Genomic DNA, 20,387 nt, shown 5'->3' on the forward strand with positions numbered 1-20,387 from the left:
CCTCCCCCGCGTTGCCGCCGCACGGGACTGCTGCTGCAACCTCCCTCTGACCCCTGCCGGCCCGTCGCTGCCGCCCCGAGGCGCCCCTGCCGCTGCTGAGGCCGGCGTGGCAGACTGAGCCAAGTTGCAGTTGTGCGGGTAGGGTCTCTCCAGTGCCGCCGCCTCCTTCCGCCACCGGCCAGCATTAGCACCAGCTTCCCCTGGTCGGCCGCACCCGATTGCCGTCGGCGCCCCTGCCGCCGGAACCCCTTGCCGATCGGACTAGAGCCAAACTCTCCCTTGACCAGTGCGACTAGGGCATCATTACCTGCCGCCGCCACCACCATTCGTCGCCAGCTGATGCGCACCCCGACCTCCCCCTGTCGGCCACACTAGCCTGCCGCCGGCGCGCCCGCGGCGGAGTCGCCGCCGGCCATGCCCTGGCCTCCCTGCCCGGTAAGTCTATGTAGTGTAGTTTTTTTGCGTGTTCTGGGTTGTTCTTGCTGTTCCGGCGACCCGGGGCTGTTCCGATGCCTCCGAAGGTGAGCACGGTGATCGTCGATCAGTACTGATCACAGTGCTCACCTCATTTGTGGTCAGCGAGTTCCGAATCTGTAGATTCGGCGTGGTTTACTCTTGTTGCGCATAGTTCGCTGAACTTTGGGTCGCTTCCCGCGCCTTCCACAGTGAGCCACTGTGTTCCGGATGGTGAGCATGGCCTCCGACATGTCGAGATCTGTCAGCTTGTGTCTCGGCTGACCCCGAAAGCCCTTAGTTTGCAGTATCGAGCCGTAAAACCCCGAAAATCACATAAAATAATATGATTTTATGTATTAGTAGGGGCTTTTATGCAATTGTACACTTCGTGGCTACTGTGGGCTGTATGTGTGGGTAGCCGGTGATCTCTGGACTGATTGTCCAAGGTCCGAAGCTCTTCGCCAAAATCGAATATCGATTTCGGTGCGTTTTTCGAGACTTCCGGGGAGTTGCAGTAATCGGTTTTTGGAAACCGATTTTCATGGGTTTGCGTGTGGGGTTGTGTGTTGGTATGTGAATCTATGGGTTAGATACTAACCCTGTGGATCCTTTGTATGTCCGGTTGACGATCTTGCATAGTTAGGAGACAGGCGCGACATGATACAAGTGGGTATTTCGATCCGAAGTCGGTACAGTGGTGCACGCTCAGTGACGTTCTCTCCATCCTCTCTGTATTACCTTGTACATCATGTTATGAGCCTAGCACCCGTTGACTTTTTACTTATTGTTCTACTTGGTTACTTCCATATTTATCATTATGATCTAGAAGTAGAGCGGATTATCTGTGGTGACCTATTCGGTGGGTTCTGTGATGAACTATATGATCGGCATACCCTAAGGGGTAGGATTGTTGGCTAGTTGCCGACGATTGGCTATTGAGCATATCAGCATCGATCGTCACTGCTCGTACACATTTCACGAACACCCGCGGTCTAATCCACCGCGAGGGGTGTTCTTTTCTGGAAAAGTGGTTGAGAGTGTCAACCCGTGAGTCCAGGAGCTAATATTGGTGTCACGCCCCGCCCCGAGGCCGCTACCGATTTGGCACGGTTCAAGCGCGGCAGGCGGACCGCCGAACGGACAGCACCTCCCCTGTCCGCCCAAGGCTCAACAACAAGATCATGTACAACAAGTTCCCAGGAAATCAACTTGAATACATACATGATCATGCAACAACAGCGAGAGCACAAACAGTGCTGAACATTACAAGAGCAAGCGTCACAAGTAGTAAACATACAAGTGAAACAAAAGAGAGATACTAAGCTATTACATCCATTCAACTTTGATACATTTGATTTCAACTTAACTATACATTCATCCAAAGCATAAACTTAAAGTTTACATTTCCAAAATAGCCTCACACCTATACATCATCTACTCTCAAGTATATAGGGTAACAACTAATGCAATAGGAAAGCATCTACCAATAAGCACTAGGGCGCTAAGCCNATTTCAGCACAAGTCATTTCTAACTCATATTTCACTTCTCCAAATCCAATAAAAATAGTATCTCATACTATTTTTATTTATTTTTATTTATTATATTTAAATCCGGTATATTACATTACACCGCAACCTTACCGGAACCATTCAAATGGCTCTCCAACCAAATGAACACCGTAACCTCATGATTTTAGAAGTTCGGTACCTTACAATTGGGGTTATATGCAGGTAGAGTGGTAGTGGTACAGGCCTGAGGTCTGCGGACCGACATGGTAGGTTTCTGGATTGGATATATTCGGGACGGATCGTTCGGTTGATGCATATATACTGTAGCGGTAGTGGCATATGTATATCCTACTGTATTATCGTTGTATATATCTTTGGTTACCTCTTCCTTTACCGGTGAGTACTCCTCGCCTTCGTCGGCTTACGGTAACCACTGGGAGGGGAGACATGTGTACATGTTCTCACCTCCTACCATTTTTCAGGTGATGCGGACGGTGATGGTCGAGACGGTGCGTGAGGACGATATTATCTAGATGTGCCCAGAGTTATCCTTTAATGATGTTCATTACATTTCGTTGGATTGGTTTAGTTCTAACCCTACCCTCTTCCCATAAACAAATGACTTAGACTCTTATGGTTTAGTTTTCTTTACTTTATTTGGATATATCGGCCTTATGATATCGAATATAGTATTTGTGGTTTTCATGTCGATTTATGGCAATGATTTTCTACCCCCGGTGGTAGCGCTTTATGGAAAAGGTTTCTGTGTGGGAAACGATTTTAAAAAGATTTTCCGCTTTTCATGATTCTAGTATTTCAAAATGAGTTTCTGGGTGAAAAATATTTTAAATTAATAGATGTGGATTTACGAATGAAACATTGTAATTTTGTGATGTAGTAAATGTATATGGTTTGTATATGTTTGTGGTTGTACTTGTACTCGTGCGACGCCGTGCAAATATAGGAAAGACGCTGTCCATGTGAATAGTAGATTTTCTATATTTATAGCGGGTCTGTCATCCCTTGGGTCAAGGTTTTCAAAAAAAAAATTATTGGGCATTTTTCCGCTGATTTTACAGACTAAATGGGACCCCGGGGCGTGACAATTTATCTATCTTTTGTCCTTGTGCTTTATTGCCTTATCACATGGCTTTTAGGCTTGAATCAATTTGTCGACACGCTAATGACCATGATGGAGTATGAGATTGTCTGCTAATGCATTGCTATTAGTGGAGGGAAGATTGGCGGACTCCGATGACCAATATGGAACACGATCCACCAGCACTTTGCCGTCGGTGGAGAAAGAGATTGATGGCTACCCAAAACCACGTCGATGATGTGTATGGAGCACATTTGTTAGATGTATGCCCTAAAAGTCAATCAGGTTGACATATGTATTCTTTTTAGGACATAAATTTGTATTTGGCTTTAAAATATCATGAATAAATTTGGATTCTTATTTTCTTTCATTTGTGTATGTGTCCATGTCACTCCCCGGGCCCTTTTGGAAAGCTAATTTTGGAAAATCCTTGCAATTTGAAAACAGAGTTGCGGAAAAGCGTACAATTTTTTTTTTTGTAAACCTTGCCCAAGACATGCACAGACCCGCCACACACACAAGGCATCCTCGGTCCATGCGGACAGAGTTTCCTCTGTATATGCATGGCGTAGGAGAACAGGTATACAACCACAAGCAACCAGAACAAAGAGAAACTAATATACAACTACTAATAAATCCAAAACCATAATCCAGAATGCACTAAACCACTACAATAGGGAAAACCCAACATCTCATCTAAACTCAAAACATAATATAGAAATACGGACGTATCCGCAATATTAAATGATGAAGAAAGTAAATCCGAAGCTACAATAAGGTCCAAAGCACAAAATGTCTTGGCGCTAACTACCACGTCCTCACACCGCGCCTCGACCAGCACTGTCAGCGATTACTGTAAAAATAGTGGGGTGAGAAACATATAAATATGTTTCCTAGTGGGGGCGACCGGCCGACGAGGGCAAGCCGCACTCACTGGCAAACAAAGGAGTATGATAAACAAGTAAGAACGGAAATGTAATAGTCAACTACGGTAGCATTATAGATAGATAGATAACTGTCATGATCTAGAATACAAAACAATGCCGCTACTGTAATATGAATCGAAATACTAACCATGAAGTGTCGACCACATTAGCAAAGAAAACCAATGAATAGTCATCATAAACAATCATATAAGAGATATCGCTACTGTAAACAAGTCATATGCTAACATGAAGGAGCACCAACTACGTTAGCAAGATGAAGAATACAAAATATCATAACCCACTCATGATGGATGCCGCTACTATAGGCTAAACAACTGCTAGATACCATGCATAACCAAATCGAGATATAATGCATCAACTGGACATACGAATAGTTCAAGATATACCCAATCACTGTGGCCCGTCATAATGACCTGGCCTAAACTCACCCACTAGGTCTCAAGGACCGCAAATCAAGTACCACTCCAGAGGGACACATCAACCCGCTCCAAAGTCGCTAAATTTGTCTAAGCGTGGTGCATATCAAGTCTGGGGGTGAGAACTCAGGGAGGCGAACCCTGTCTATGAAACATCACCTCCCACTGGGCTGGCGACTGAAGTACCCTGGGTTAGGAACCTCTTGGTTCCTAACCCAAGGTGGTTATCCAGTTCTAGTAAATTTGGATCTCATCGATGTGAAATTTCTTTATTTATTGTATACTATTTGATAAAGTTTGGTTACTCTTATTGGTGAAAAGTAGATGTTTATATAGTTGTCTGTTTGCAAGAGTGTTGAAGTTTGGGGGTTTTCTATGCATTTATCCCAAATAGTAAAGTTTGTGTATTCAAATAAATTATTCAAAAAAATGTACAAAGACTATGAAATGTAGCTCTTTTGCACACAATAGCCTAATTCTTAAACTATAGTTCAGTAGACCTCTCTGCTCAATTAGTTTTTAATTATACAACCATTTTGATAGGTATTGCATATAATTTTACAAAATGATGCCTCATTTGTTTCTTTGCTGTCTCTTTTTCTCCTTTACAGAGATTATGTAGCATTTAGAACAAATATTTCATAATAAGCAGAATTCAAAAAACCTAAATACCTGCCTGAAACTAACAAATCTCAGCTATAGCACAACCAAAAAAAAATTAAGATATAGAATAAAAATTTACATTCTATATGTAAAATATCCAATCTAACACTATATATATATAGATCAAGTAAGAAGAAGAGATAAAAAATTGTATGAAATTATCAAACAGAGGCACAATCAAATAGCCAAAAAGTAGATAAAAAATAGTTAAATTGGGATGAATCCAAAAAATAGTTGTTGAAGAAGATAATGATCGACACACCTAAGGAAGCCTTGGAGCAATGCGATCAAATCCGAGCGACCAAATAGAAAATGAAGAACTTGAAACGCAATTTAACTTGATTGACTCGACTAACTCCATCTCAAATCGCTTTGAAATCCCATAGAGATTAGAGCATAGTGGAGATCTTCGATATTTGATAGCAGCAACAGATCGAAGATAGGGCGAGGGAGATAAAGAGTGAAGGGATCGAGATTGATCGATCAAGAAGAGGAGGTTTAGGTTTTTCGCCTTGGATTATTGGAGAAAACAAATAACTATGTACCTAGGAATAAGGATAGTCAAACATCTAGTTGGTTTCAACTTTGAAATGTTGTTATAGAGAAAACAACTTATTTTGAACTCATGTATATATATAAACAGTTGTACAACTAATGAAAATACACTCTGCTTTATTCCTCCTTTTCTTCTTTTATGGTATCAGAGCCTACAAGCTCAAACGAGCGACTATTCCTACAATTATGGCAGAGGACTCAAACAACTCTGAAATCTCAGTTGTTGCCAAGTCCATTGTCCCTCTCAATCAAAACAATGCATTAGTCTCTATTAATGCAACCTCTCAACCTCCTGTCAAATTATCTTCATCAAATTATCCATCCTAGCATGCCCAGTTCACATCTTTGGTTCTAGGATATGGTCTAATGGGCTACATTGATGGCTCACTACCTTGTCCTCCAAAACTATTATCCGAAAAATCAAATCTCGATTACACCGTATGGCTCCGCCAAGATAAACTTTTGCTCTATGCTATTATCACATCGGTTTCTAAATCAATTATACCTCTGATTGCATCTTCTTCAAGTTCACACGAGGTTTGGACAAAACTAGCAAAACTCTATGCAAATCATTCTCGATCTCGAATTACGAGTCTCAAGGAGAAGCTTACGTCAAACTTCCGTGATACCAAGCCTGTAAGTGAATATTTACAATCCTGAAAAGCGATTGCTAATGAATTGGCTCTTATCGGTGCTCCAGTTCTTGATGATGATCTTATTATTCATACACTCAACGACATAGGCTCAGATTTTAAAGAAATCGCAGCAGCAATTCAAGATAGAGAAACTTCTATCTCTTTTGAAGAACTATATGAGAAGATAGTTGAACATGAGGAGTTTCTTAAACAAGAAGCAACAAGGGATAAATCTTCTGTAGTAACAGCAAATGCTACACAAAAAGCCACCAACAGCATGCGAAGCAACAAGGGAAGTTTCACTCACATGCAAAGCAACAAGGGAAACTTCAATCGGAACCCAAATTATTCTTCCAACTTCAACCGTTCTTCCTTTAACTTCAACCGCAATTTCAATTTTCGCAACAATTCTAATTCACGACACCGTCCTGGGCAGTACAATTCCTATAGAGGATTTAATCCTTCTCAAGTCACAGGTCAATTATGTAACCAACAAGGACACATAGCCAAGCAATGTTTTCAAAACAAAACTGCTCCATTTCGTGAACCCATGATGGCAAATCATGTTTATTCTCAAAACAATTCTCCTCAAGGTTGGCTCGTGGACTCGGCAGCATCCCATCACGTGACGTCGGATTTAAACAACCTCTCATTACATTCAGACTATGAAGGACAAGATAAGATCATTGTTGGGGATGGTACACATTTGAATATCACTCACACAAGTTCTACAAAACTAAATTCCTCCTCTCATTCTTCTTAAATGATGTCCTTTGTGCTCTCTCTATGAAAAATAACTTGATATTTGTGTCAAAATTTTGTAAAGCCAATAACACCTCCATTGAGTTCTTTCCATCCTTTTTTGTTGTGAAGGATTTGCACACGGGGGCAATTCTACTTCGAGGACCAAATAATAATGATGTGTATGAGTGGCCAAAGTTGAATGATTCCACAGCACAACCTTTGGCTTTAGTTAGTTTGAAGGCTTCTATTTCATGCTGGCACAAAAGACTTGGTCATCTTTCCTCTCGCATTCTTCAATTTCTTGTCAAGTCATTTTCTTTACCTACTTCATCTTTCGCAAATAATCTCTCTTTATGCGATTCATGTCAATATAATAAAAGCCATAAACTTCCATTTGGTACATCATATTTGTCAAGTCGTGGTCCTTTAGATCTAATCTATACTGATGTTTGGGGTCCTTCATCTGTCTCCTCTATAGATGGGTTTAGATTTTACATAATTTTTGTTGATCATTGCAGCAAATATGTATGGTTCTATCCAATGAAAAATAAATCTGATGTCTTCTCCATATTTGTGCAATTTAAAGCATTGGTAGAAAATCATTTAAAAACCTCTATTGTTTCAATTTACTCAGATGGTGGAGGCGAGTATCAAAAGTTAAAAAAAAATTTTGCTATGCATGGAATCTCACATTTTACAACTCCACCTCACACTCCCCTACACAATGGTTCAGCTGAACGTCGACATCGACATCTAGCTGAGACAGGTTTAACACTGCTTCATCAAGCATCCATACCATTAAAATATTGGTCTTATGCTTTCGAAACTGCAGTATATCTAATTAATAGGTTACCTACACCAATTCTTAATTTTAAATCTCCTTACACAGTCCTTTTTGGTCATTCTCCCAACTATCTCAAACTACGTATTTTTGGTTGTGTGTGTTATCCATGGCTGCGTGCATACAACACTAACAAACTGGAACCAAAGTCTCGCCCTTGCCTTTTCTTAGGGTATTCCAATTCCTAGAGTGCTTATAAGTGTTTAGACCTATCCACTAATCGGCTTTATATTTCTCGCCATGTTGTATTTGATGAGAGTCGCTTTCCTTGTGCTACTCATGATTCCGTTTCTACAAGAAGAAATCCCACCACCACTGATACTTGGTCTCATCTATCCATGGAACCCACTCATTTTTTAGTGCCACTCATGCATCCCTCTTCCTATCAAGCAAACAACCAACTTAACAAAAGAGATTCACCTTTTATCAATGTGGAATCATCAACTTCTTCTCGTACACATCTGCCCTCTTCTCCCCGTTTTAGTGCAACTTCCCGTGCTCCTTCTCCATTGAATTCTCATCCTACCCATGGCACTCCCTCTAATGATAGCACAAGTCCTCCTATAACTATTTCTCAAAACCTTCATCATCCACCTTTAAAACAATGTACGCACCCTATGGTTACAAGGTCTCAAAATAATATATTCAAGCCTAACAAGTTTTTGCTACTACAAAGCATCCTTTACCTCAGTCTCTTGAACCCTCTTGTGTCTCACAAGCCCTTCAAGATCCAAAATGGCTAGCTGCTATGATAGAGGAGTTTAATGCCCTTATCTGCAATGGAACTTGGGAACTTGTGCCATCCCCACCTCATCAACATCCTATTGGTTGTAAGTGGGTGTTCTGAATCAAACATCACTCAGATGGAACCATTGATCGCTATAAAGAAAGATTAGTCGCCAAAGGCTTTCACTAACGACCTGGGATTGATTTTACACAAACATTTAGCCTCGTTGTTAAACCCACTACTATATGAATTATATTCAGTCTAGCAATATCCAAAAGTTGGCCACTGAGACAACTTGATGTCAACAATGCATTTCTTCACGGAACATTGTCAGAGGAGGTATATATGATTCAACCCCCAGGTGTTTGTGATGCAAATAATCCATCTCATGTGTGTAGGTTGCAAAAAGCACTATATGGTCTCAAACAAGCTCCTCGTGCATGGTATCGGGAGTTCATTAAGACCTTATCCCGTCGTTTCTCTATCAAGGATTTAGGGGCTCTAAACTACTTTCTTGGTGTTGAAGTACTCCCTATACCAAATGGTTTATTTCTCTCACAGCACAAATACATCAGAGATCTTCTAGAGCGTACTAATATGAGCGGTGCGAAGGAAGTTGGCACACCTCTATCATCATCTAATTCTCTTACTCTAAATGATGGCTCTCCTTACATAGATACTGCTGAGTATAGGAGCGTCATCGGGGCACTTCAGTACTTAACATTAACGAGACCAGATATTGCTTACTCCGTTAATAAACTTTCTCAATTCATGCATCGGCCGACTCAAACTCACTGGGCTGCTGCCAAAAGGCTACTACGTTACTTGAAAGGAACCATCTACAATGGGTTAGTACTCAAGAAACATTCTTCTCCATCATTATATGCGTTTAGTGATGCCGATTGGGCTGGAAACAAAGATGATTACACTTCCATCTCTTCTTACATAATTTACTTCAGAGGTAATGCTATCTCATGGTGCTCCCGCAAGCAACGAACTGTTGCTCGGTCCGCTACTGAAGCAGAATATCGTGCAGTCGTAGCAGCTACAGCTGAACTAATTTGGGTTCAATCTTTGCTCAATGAACTTGGGGTTTCATTGCCATATACTCCAACCGTACACTGTGATAATGTCGGAACAACTTACTTATGTGCTAATCCTGTGTTTCATTCGCGCATGAAACATGTTGCCCTCGACTACCACTTCGTTCGTGATAAGTATCAAAACAGAAGCTAAAAGTTTTACACATCTCTGCAGCAGACCAACTAGCAGATGCCTTAACAAAGCCTTTGTCTCGTGCTCGATTTCACCTTCTCCGGTCCAAGATTGGTGTCTCTAATGGGAGCACCATCTTATGGGGGCGTATTGGAGAAAACAAATAACTACCTACCTAGGAATAAGGATAGTCAAACATCTAGTTGGTTTCAACTTTGAAACGTTGTTACAGAGATAACAACTTATTTTGAACTCATGTATATATATAAACAGTTGTACAACTAATGAAAATACACTCTGCTTTATTCCTCCTTTTCTTTTTATATGGATTAGGGAGTTAGGGCATGCAGTGAAGAGGATCGAGCGCCGGGTTCTAGTCAAGTGAAGGGTTGGGGACAGGCGTGAGGGGTTCGAGCGCTCAGTTGGGGTTTGAGTACAATGGGTTCAGATGGATGGGTTGATTTGGACAGATGCTAGTTGGGGTCCTAATTAATATAATTAAAAATAATAATTTAATATAATTTAGTTAATGATGCTTTTGAAGCGTCGTCAAGTAATTATTTATTGGCGATACTTAATTATGATGTCAAGACATACCAAATATTAAAGATGCTTAATCGTGATGCCCCCTTTCCTAACTCTGCCATAGTTGCAACCTCCAAATCTGAGAGTATTGTAAGGATAGAATTTGGTAGTGTAGCTAAACTCTCTGTTAACGATGTTTGTGTGTGTATTTTAATTACAAGAGCACTCGTTAAGTTTCGCGGGAAAACGAGTTTGAATGGAGGTTTTACGCAACCTTTACTTTTCACTTAAAGTGAATAGTAACCCGGTTTTTTGGAGAGGCCAATGAGTAGAGATGGCTTTTGGCGCGTATCGGACTCCGTTCATGGTGATCCAATAGCTCGTTTTCAATAGTTCGACTATTCTGGACCCAATAGCGCTGATGAATTTTAGGTTTGACACACGGATTTCAAGAAAATTGGATATATATATATATATATATATATATATATATATGTATATATATATAGAGAGAGAGAGATAGAGAAAGAGAGAGAGAGAGAGTTAGGCTGGTATACTATCGGTAGCACGGAGGCCTCTGTGCTACCAAGTTGCTTTCAATGATGCGGTTTTCAAATCGACGATCGGCTTCGTTAAACTTGATCTACATTATTAAAAGTATTTGGAAATTAAATTTCATAATTTTTCGACATCATTTGGCTAGTGATCAAAAGGTCTCATAATTGACAGTTTAAATGGTAGATGTGATGTGTTTGTAATTTAACAGTGTAAAACAATCCAAATCTAATAAAATTTTTATAAAAAATTTTTCTCACTATTTAGAGTAAGATCAGTACATTTGATCTTAAATTTAAGTCTTTTACCATCATTTTTTATGAGATTTTTATTTTTAGCCGTTCATTTTTAGACTACTCGTTTGATAGGTAAATGATGCAGAAAAATTATGAAATTTAATTTTCAAATACTTTCAATAGTGTAGATCAAGTCTAACGGAGCCGATCGTCGATTTGGAAGCCGCATCATTGAAAACAACTTGGTAGCACGGAGGCCTCCGTGCTACTGATAGTATACCAGCCTAGCTCTCTCTCTCTCTCTCTCTCTCTCCCTCTCTCTCTCTCTCTATATATATATATATATATTATATTTGCGTGTGTGGTTTTGCTAAATTGGAGGGAGGATGGGTTTTGTGGGTTTGATGTCTCTGTTGTGTTGAACGCACTGGTGTAATCTGTTCACAAATCTGACAGACGGATCTCCTAATCTCGGGACGCCAGCCGCGGCCACTGCCACATTCTTTTCCTTCTCTTCCTTTATCTCCACCAACCCTGCCACCACTGCCTGTGGACCACCAGGGGGGATCCATACCCTCGGGTCCTCCCGCTGGCAGCGACCCCGACCTCTTGTGACCTCCCCCGTCGGTCGCCGCTGTCCCCGAGCACCGTCGCTGCCGCCCTAAGCAGCCTACGGCTTCCCTGGAGCAGTTCGGGCAGAGGTGAGCTTGCACCTCTTCCCCCACGCTGCCGCCGCCCAAGGCCGCACCCTCGACCTCCCTCTGACCTCAGGCGGCCCTTCGCTGCCGTCCCGAGGCGCCCCGGCCGCCGCCGACACCGGCGCGAAACCTCGAGCTCGAGCTCAGCCCGTATGGCTCGGGTTGCTCCAGCGCCACCACCACTGCCTCCCGCCACCGGCCAGCGCAAGCCTAGGACTCCCCCTGTCGGCCGCACCCGCCTGTTGCCGGCGCGCCCGCCGCTAAGCTGCTGTCGGTCGTGCCCTAGCTCCTACTGCCCGGTAAGTCTACGCAGTGCAGTTTTTTGTTGCTGTTCTGGGTTGTTCTCGCTTTTTCGGCGATCCGAGACTGTCCCGATGTCTTCGGAGGTGAGCACGGTGATTGCTGGTCAGTGCTGATCACAGTTCGCAGATCTTCAAGTCGCTACCGCGCTCTCCACAATGAGCCGTTGTGCTCCGAATCATGAGCACGGCCTCCGGCATGTCGAGACCTGTAAGTATGTGTCTCGGCTGACCTTAGAAGTCCTCGGTTTGCAGTAATGAGCCACAAAACCTCCTTATTTATATAAAATAATAGGATTTTATGTAACTGTAGGGACTTTTATGCAATTTTGCATCTTGTGTCTACTGTGGATAGTATGTATGTGTGGGAGGTGGCCTCTGGACTGATCTTCCAAGGTCCGAAGCCCTTCGCGGAAATCGAATATCGATTTCTATGCGTTTTTCAGTGAAATTCGCCGGCGGAACGCGGTTTCGGTTCGGATTTCATCTGACAGTGTTTGATTGCCCTGAGTTTTGTCGCTAAGCCTTGTCGGCTGGTCAGCATCATCATATCGTGAGTTCGGAGATGACGGGTGAGCGATGGTGCGTTCCGGTGTCGAAATTGACACATCCGGGAATCCGGATCCGAACGATTATCCGACGATAGTTGTTTTGATGTATAACCTTGTGTTTGCTGCCAGGACATCCAAAACGATGTGTTTTATGGTAGCGGGTGACTCGTGGCATGAGTCGGTGAGTTTTGGGACACTTAGTGGGTCCCGACGGCATCCCGGTGTGATTTTCGGGACTTCCGGCGAGTTACGGTGATCGGTTTTAGGAAATCGATTTTCGGGGATTTGTGTGGGGTTCGTGAGTTGGGTATTTTGGATTTGTGGGTTGGATACTGATTTGGCGGACCCTTCGTAGGTCCGTTGAATTTTTTCGCATCTAGGATTCCGACGCGATTGTGACAGGTGGGTACTTCGAGCTGGTAGTCGGTGAGATCGTTTTACCTTCCTCTCCCTTACTCTTGCTCTTGTATATCAATACTTTAGTCTCTACATGTCAGCTACTTTTGTTTATCGTTCGTTCATCTATATCTTGATAGTTGCGTGGTGACAGTTGTTGATAAACATGTAGAGCAGGCTTGCATATATTGTATATCTGTGGACATTGGGTCCAGACAACACATTGACTCCTTTGTCATGTGTTTCGATCTAGTTGATCATGCTTCGGCGTTGTACGCCTTTGTATCTGGCTTCGGCTAAGGCACCGGCTTCCTGTCGGTTTTTCGCCTTGAGCATATTAGCATGATTTAGTCATAACACTTAGGTGTATTCATTGACAGTAGGTCGGTTTGGCCACCGACCAGGGGTGTACTTATCGGGATGGGTCGTCCAGTGGACGCGTGAATCAGGTCGATGTATGCTCTGTGACAGGCAACGCTTGAGGTCTGCCGACCAATATGGGAGGCACCATACTACAACAAAATTGCCTTTTAGCGGCAATTTAATAGCGGCGATTATTAGACAGCCGTTAATACTTTTTATTAACTTATGTTTTAGCGGCAATTATTTTAACTAGCCATTAATTTTATATTAAATATATTTATTTGACAACCAATATAATTCTAACCAATCCCAGTCACCAACTACAGGTAAATATAGAGAGAAAACAACATCTTCTATATATATGCCAGTATATATAAGTTTAAGTTCACGTCGTGGGCCAGTTTAAAAATTTACTAACCAATGTGTAAGAAGCAGTTGTAAGTAACAATTCATTATGTATATATATTAGTATTAAGCTTGATCGTAGTGAAACATTTTAAGCTAATATGACTTTAAAGTAGAGAAAGATAAACACCTATAAATGAAATTAAGTAAAAACAGTGAGAAATCATTGCTAAAGTATATATTTTGTGAATTTTGAACTTTCCTCAGGTATGAAACAACAAGAATAAGGCTGGAGCACTTAAGAGAGGCAATGCCATTAAAGCAAGCACAGAGAAAGATTCAGGACCTCCTTTGCAACGGAGAGCCGATATGGAAGATACGGTCGAAGGACACGAAAGCGAGGATCCTCATCGGTCACGGCCTCGACCACGACCTCGACTGCCTCAAAGTTGAATACCCAGCATTCCTTATCAGGTAAAGACACATACTCATTAGTTTCTGTACTGGTTAACGAGCGTCAATCAATTTGGCTTCTGAAAACCTTCTGTATATCGAAAAGTAGTAATTAGTTGTTTGGAGCTTTAGATATACTAAAGTTTGATTTGAAGTAGAACTTCAATTATTTAACATTTTTGCATCGAGAAGTTGTTAAAGAATTCATGTTTAAAAATTAGTCTGTACTTCTTAAGACAACTATATATACTCTAGACATAGCACTTCTACAGAACTTCCAACGATACTAAAAAAAACACTAGTGTGCATCTATGTTGTTGTTTCAAAGGGGCCAGCATCCTAATGCGAGTCATGTTCGAAATGGAGGGAGGTCAGATTTGATCAAGTTATGTTTAAAGTGGTGTGAGGCTGGTTGAACCAAGGGCGTTGTGTTTGTATGTTTTAAGTGAACTGGTTGCGTATAAATTAGAGCTTTTTAGAAAAGTATGCTACTTCTGCTGTGGAAAGTAGGAACAAGATTTTAAGCACTTAAATCAAATGTTTCAATATAGATATTGTATATCTATTAATTTTCACGTCAAATGGATTTTGAAATGATCACAGGGACACAGCCAAGTACCCACCCTTGATGAAAACAAGCAAGCTAAGCAACTCACTCAAATACCTAACACAAGCTTATCTAGGGCAAGTTTCTCTCAATTACACCCTATAACATTTCATCTATCAATCAATATTTTTTTTTTCTACAATCAATTATATATATATATATATATATATATATATATATATATATATATGGCTTATGAAAATTTTCTATTTTTGCTAATTAATCTTTTTAATGTAGACATGAGATTCAAAATGGCATACAAGACCCCTATGATGATTGTGTTGCTACGTTGAGGCTGTACACGCAGATGCGGTCGCAATAGCACCCGCGAGACTATTTGGGTTCGGGCGAGGCCTCGAGCAGCAACAACTATCCATCGTGGAGGCAAAGGGAGTTTGAGAGGATAAGCCCATAAGCACTTTTGGAGCTATCAGGGTCTGATTACTATTGCTGGTAATCTAGAATTTCTTGTATATTCTAAATATATTTTCTTAGTATATTTGTTAATAATTTTTTAACCGCTATTTTTATATATTTTTCTTGCAGATTATTCTTCTTAAGCCCATGGATCTTTTCTATTAGAATCTTCACTCTTTAAGGATGAGTCTTCGTGAACTGTAGTTGAACTTCTCTATTGAAGTGCATAGAACTTTCCTTTCGCTTATAAAACTTTTTAATTACATATTAGTCTTCTTGTAGTTCGAATTTTTTTTTAGCTATCTAATGTTTGATTGACATTTGTTTTGTGATAAAAATTAATTTTGACATTTATTTGTATTCATGAAATGTTGGGTTTTTAATTTCATTGTCTATGCGTTATCTTTTGAAATTTTTATAGTGATTTAATGTTTTTATAGTGAATATATGACTTAAATGATGATTTAATATTTTTTATATTTAGTGCCTATTTATCTTATCATTGTTGGCATTTGTGATTAATGTTAGATATTTTATGGGCAAATGTATTTTGCTTTTATTGCCGGTATAGAGTAATCTTTAGTGGCAATTGTTTTGCTCTTTACCGGCCGCCAATATAATTGCCGCTAAACTTTTACCGACCTTATTTATAGTGGCAATTATTACAATTGCCGGTAAAGAGAGTAGCGTTGATTAAAATTTTAATCACCGCTAATCTATAAGATAATTGCCGCTAAAAGGCAATTTTGTTGTAGTGTGGCCAGATTGGGTACAGTTTTAGTTTGATTACCTTCAAGCATGCTTAGTATTGTATTCCTTACAGTAGCAGTTTTTATCATTTGCTCTCTAGCTATTATATCTGTTGTTATAGCTACTGTAGTTGTTCTTCATATCCTTACACATATATCAGTTTGTTCTATCTTCTTTATTTTCCAATGAATACGATTTGCCTTCGTGACTCTGTCGTACGCACTCGGAAACCTTGATTGTGGTTTCTCACCTCCCATTTTCCCAGGTGGCTCGGGTAAGGAATTGGTTCTTGGTGCGACGGCAGGACGTCCTAGCTAGGCTACGTTAGCGGTCGTCACCCTGGTTACTCTCTCTTTATGCATTTTATAGTTTAAATAATGAATAGTTCAGTTAGATGATCATTGTTATTGTTTGAATAATCGTGAGCTTGTGCAAGTTGATGCTTGCTTTTATGCATGCAATCGAAATTTTATGAATCTTTGGTATTTGAATTTATGCGTTGTGGTTTTCTATCCCTCGAGATAGTCGGTTTTTTAAAATGGAGTTTCTGAGTGAGAAACAGTTTTAAAAGATTTTCGAATGGTTTTTATGGATAATCAAATAGAGTTTAAAAAATAAAGCTTTTAGGTGGAAAGTACTTTTAAATAGGATGATTGTTGTATTATGCATCGCATCATCCAGCACCTAACGAGTGTTTAGAGGCATGCATCATCTCTAAGGTTCGCTAGCTGTATGGAAATGCATTGCATGAATTACTTGTGGATTGGTAAGTGTAGGTTGTGGTTGTGATCCTGTTGTTGTTATCGTTGGGTACGCCGTGTAAATAGAAAGAAGACTCTATCTATGTGGACAGAGGAACTTTGTATTTGTGGCGAGTCTATACGGCACGTGAGCCAAGTTGAGTTCAAAAAAAAAAAGGCATGTTTTCCGCAACTCTGGTTTCTAAAATAGTATTCATTATAAAAACGTTTTTAAAATCTGCCCTGGGAGGTGACAAGTATCGATGATCTCAACTCTACATAGTAGTTGTAGTTTTCATTTATTCGATGCTCTCATTGTTCTAATTTTGATGAAGTTGTGGTAGGGATGTAATATGGGCCGTGCCGGGTTGGCACGACCCACATTTTTCGGGCCATTTCGGGCCAAGGGTCGGCCCGGCCCGACCCGGTTATTAATCCGGGCTCGGCAGTGCTGGCCCGTTTAGGCAAAGCAGGAGGCCCGGCCCGGCCCCTGGCTTGGCCAGCACGGGCCATGCCGGGCCAAGCCAGGCTTCGTTCCAGCCCAGATTTTTTTAAAAAATATCTTTACCCAGTTTTTTTCAGAATTTTTTTTCAGAAAAAGAGATAATTTTTTAAAAAAATTATAAATTTGACTTATAGCTTTTACTTTATACAATTATATCCAACTTTTTGAAAACTCTTTTATTAAATATTTTTAATAATTTTTTTATTATTTGAAGAGAAATGTATATTTAAAAAAATAATTACAAAAAAAATATAAAAGTTTGCATTAATCATATTACATAAAGTTTGTATTTTTTTAATTTTTTTTTAAAAAGGAGTTTAAATTATAACTTTTTGACTTATAGTTTTTAATTTACAAAATAAAACCCAACCTTTATAAAACTTTTTTAAAATTTTTAATATCTTTACATAATGTTTAAATATCTTTTTTAAATTTTTAATCCATTTTTTTTAAAAATAATAATAAAAAAATATTTTTTCAGAAAGAAAAACCCACAACCCAACGGTTATTGAGCCGTTGGACCCGCTGTCCAAGGGTCTGCCAGACCCTTGGATAGTGGGCCTTGGGAACAGGAGCCTTTAACCTTTATAGGCCTAAATAAGCCAGGCCATAAAGCCAGGCCTAACTTTGGCCTAAAAGTTAGCGGGCCGTGCCGCGCTGGGCTTTGGGCCGAACCTCCGGCTCGGCACGGCCCAGGCCTGACACGGGCCGTCCCGTTCCGGGTCGACGAGCTGTAAAAGTTCGGCCCAGCACGGCCCTTAGATCTGGGTCGAGCCGGCTCGGCACGATTGCTACAGTAGCTGTCCCGGGCCATGGCCCGACCCGTAGTCGTGCCGGGCCGCCCCGGCCCGTTTTACACCCCTAAGTTGTGGCCTCCCTGCACCTTGATGGAGGGCATTATGCATCTTGCCTATCACTTGCTCGATGAAATGCGACCAATGTGATCTCAAGCACTGTCGTAGTAAGAAAAAGACGATGGTCGCCCACTTGAGTTGGTGGTCATTCGCGGAGCACATTGTCGTCGGCCGCATTAACCAAGATGTACAATATGAATATTGTAAATAGAGAAAAGAAATAATCTTTTCTTAGATGAAAAGCAAAGAAAAATAAAGAGTAATTTCTATTCATTAGATTTTATTCTGGATTAAAAGATTAAAATTAAAAATGATATTGAGTTCTCTTAAAGAAAAAAAAGAAAAAGAAAAAAGAGTGCATATAGACTTCATCTTGACTTATTTATACCTATACGTTATTTTTCATAAATTTTCCACGTGGTAGTATTTCGATGTTTTTCGTTTGGGTTATCCTGCTATAATTACATGTAATCGTGCTAAGATTACTATGTTGGCTCATTCAATCTGTAACCTGGTCGGTAATGTAACATTATAAATGATGTAGAATTATTCTGAAATTATTATCGAGTCGGGGATGGTGCGAGGACTAAGAATTTTGCGGTGTAGCCAAACAATTTATTGATGATGTTTTTGTGTGTAATTTAATTACATAAGCACTCGTCAAGTTTCAAAAGAAAATGAGCTAGGATCGAGAAGTTACGCTACCTTTAATAATCACTTAAAGTGAATAGTAACTCGGGTTTTTTTGGAGAGGTCAATCAGTGGAGATGGCTTTTGGTGCGTATTGGACTCTGTTCTTAGTGATCCAATAGCTTGTTTTCAACGGTTCAACTGTCCTGGACCCAATGTAACTGACAGATTTGGGTTTTGATGCACGATTTTCGAGAAAAAGGGATTTTATCGCAATAAGGATTTTTTTGTATTCGGAGAGAGGATGGCTTTTGTCGCAAATCGGCGACCAATTCGAACTAAAAAAAATCGTGAATTCGATGTCCCGGCCGTGCTGAACGCACTGGTGCAGTTCGTTCGCAAATCCGATGGGCGGATCGCCAGATATTGCGCCTTTATTGAGGAAGGGTCAAATTGATGTTTTTGGCATTTCGCGCGAAACCCCCTATATTTTATGTGCGGAAGAATTCTATGAAACTCTGAGGGTTGATGCGCGGGGTTCTCTTACACACGCGGCCAGGACCTCATCAACAATATCGCTTTTTGAGGGTGGCACACGCGAAGTCGGCATGCTATAAAGTTGATTTTCAAGGTAATTAATTACCCTAACCCTAACCCTAACCCCTAGCAACCTCAGCTGAGCCCCTAGCCGCCGACCCCTCCTCCTACTAAACTCCCTGCATGCAGCCGCCACCGCCACCGACTAGCCCCAGCTGGCCGGAGTAGCTACCGAGCTCTCCTCCGGATCGGGTTGCCGGGAGAAGGTCTGACCCGTTAAGAAACCAAGAAGAAGGTCCAGGTCCAAGCGATCTTGTCGAAGGGGCACTTGGCCCAAATAGAGGGTCCAAGTCCATTTACTCTTTTACCTTGATTCTCAGTTTAGCATATTAGGAATTAGTATTTACATTTCAGTACGTTGTTTAGCGAGAAACAAACGACAGAAGAATGTAATACAACGAAATTAATAAGAATTTTGTAAATTACTTCTTTCAAGTCTCTTCTCCCTATTTACTTCCTAACCCTAATCTCTCTTCTCTCTTTCTCGCTCTCTTTATTCCTTCTTTTTTCCTATTCATTCCATTTCTCTAATCTTTCTTATCTTTCCTGCTATCTTTCATCACACTTATATTTACCTGTTTCATAACAACCGTGCTGGTTTGGACCCAACATCCCAATCGCCATCCTCACCTCAGCGAGTTCTCATCATTGACGGGTTGTAACGGTGTACGTAACAAAGGTCCTCCTTATTCATAGATTGGAGGGATCTCGATAGGTCTTGGCCCCCGAGGCTGACAAAGGCAAGAGATCACTGATCAGCAGGGTGTAGATTGAGGTCTCAACATAATGTTCAATTCGGCGAGTGAGGATGATGATGCCATCACCTCAACGATACTATCGGCACGAGGATTCTATGGCTAGGTTAAAGATTGTTTTAGGATTACATTTTTGGTTTAAGGTTTTATTCGATGTCGAATAAACAGTAAAGCTTTTGCTTTTTTAATTTGCGTGACATGCATATTGCGTGTCCCATTTGCTAGTTATATTAAGTTATATAGGAATATAGAAGTAATTGATCCCCTTAATACATTTGACATCCATTGGCTCAACGAGTTCAGA

The 20,387-nt window shown here is 40.8% G+C and overlaps 1 protein-coding gene across 1 annotated transcript; it reads left to right on the forward strand.

Annotated features, from left to right (window-relative positions):
- LOC109719781 (RNA exonuclease 4-like) lies at positions 13,743 to 15,250 on the forward strand (the record flags this gene model as incomplete). Its single annotated transcript, XM_020246596.1, is given in 4 exon segments — positions 13,743 to 13,756; positions 14,043 to 14,249; positions 14,832 to 14,912; positions 15,073 to 15,250. Coding segments are annotated over 4 exon segments (480 nt in total), but the record flags the coding sequence as incomplete, so codon positions are not given.

Source organism: Ananas comosus, linkage group 13, assembly GCF_001540865.1.
Source record: "Ananas comosus cultivar F153 linkage group 13, ASM154086v1, whole genome shotgun sequence".
NCBI lineage: Eukaryota > Viridiplantae > Streptophyta > Magnoliopsida > Poales > Bromeliaceae > Ananas > Ananas comosus.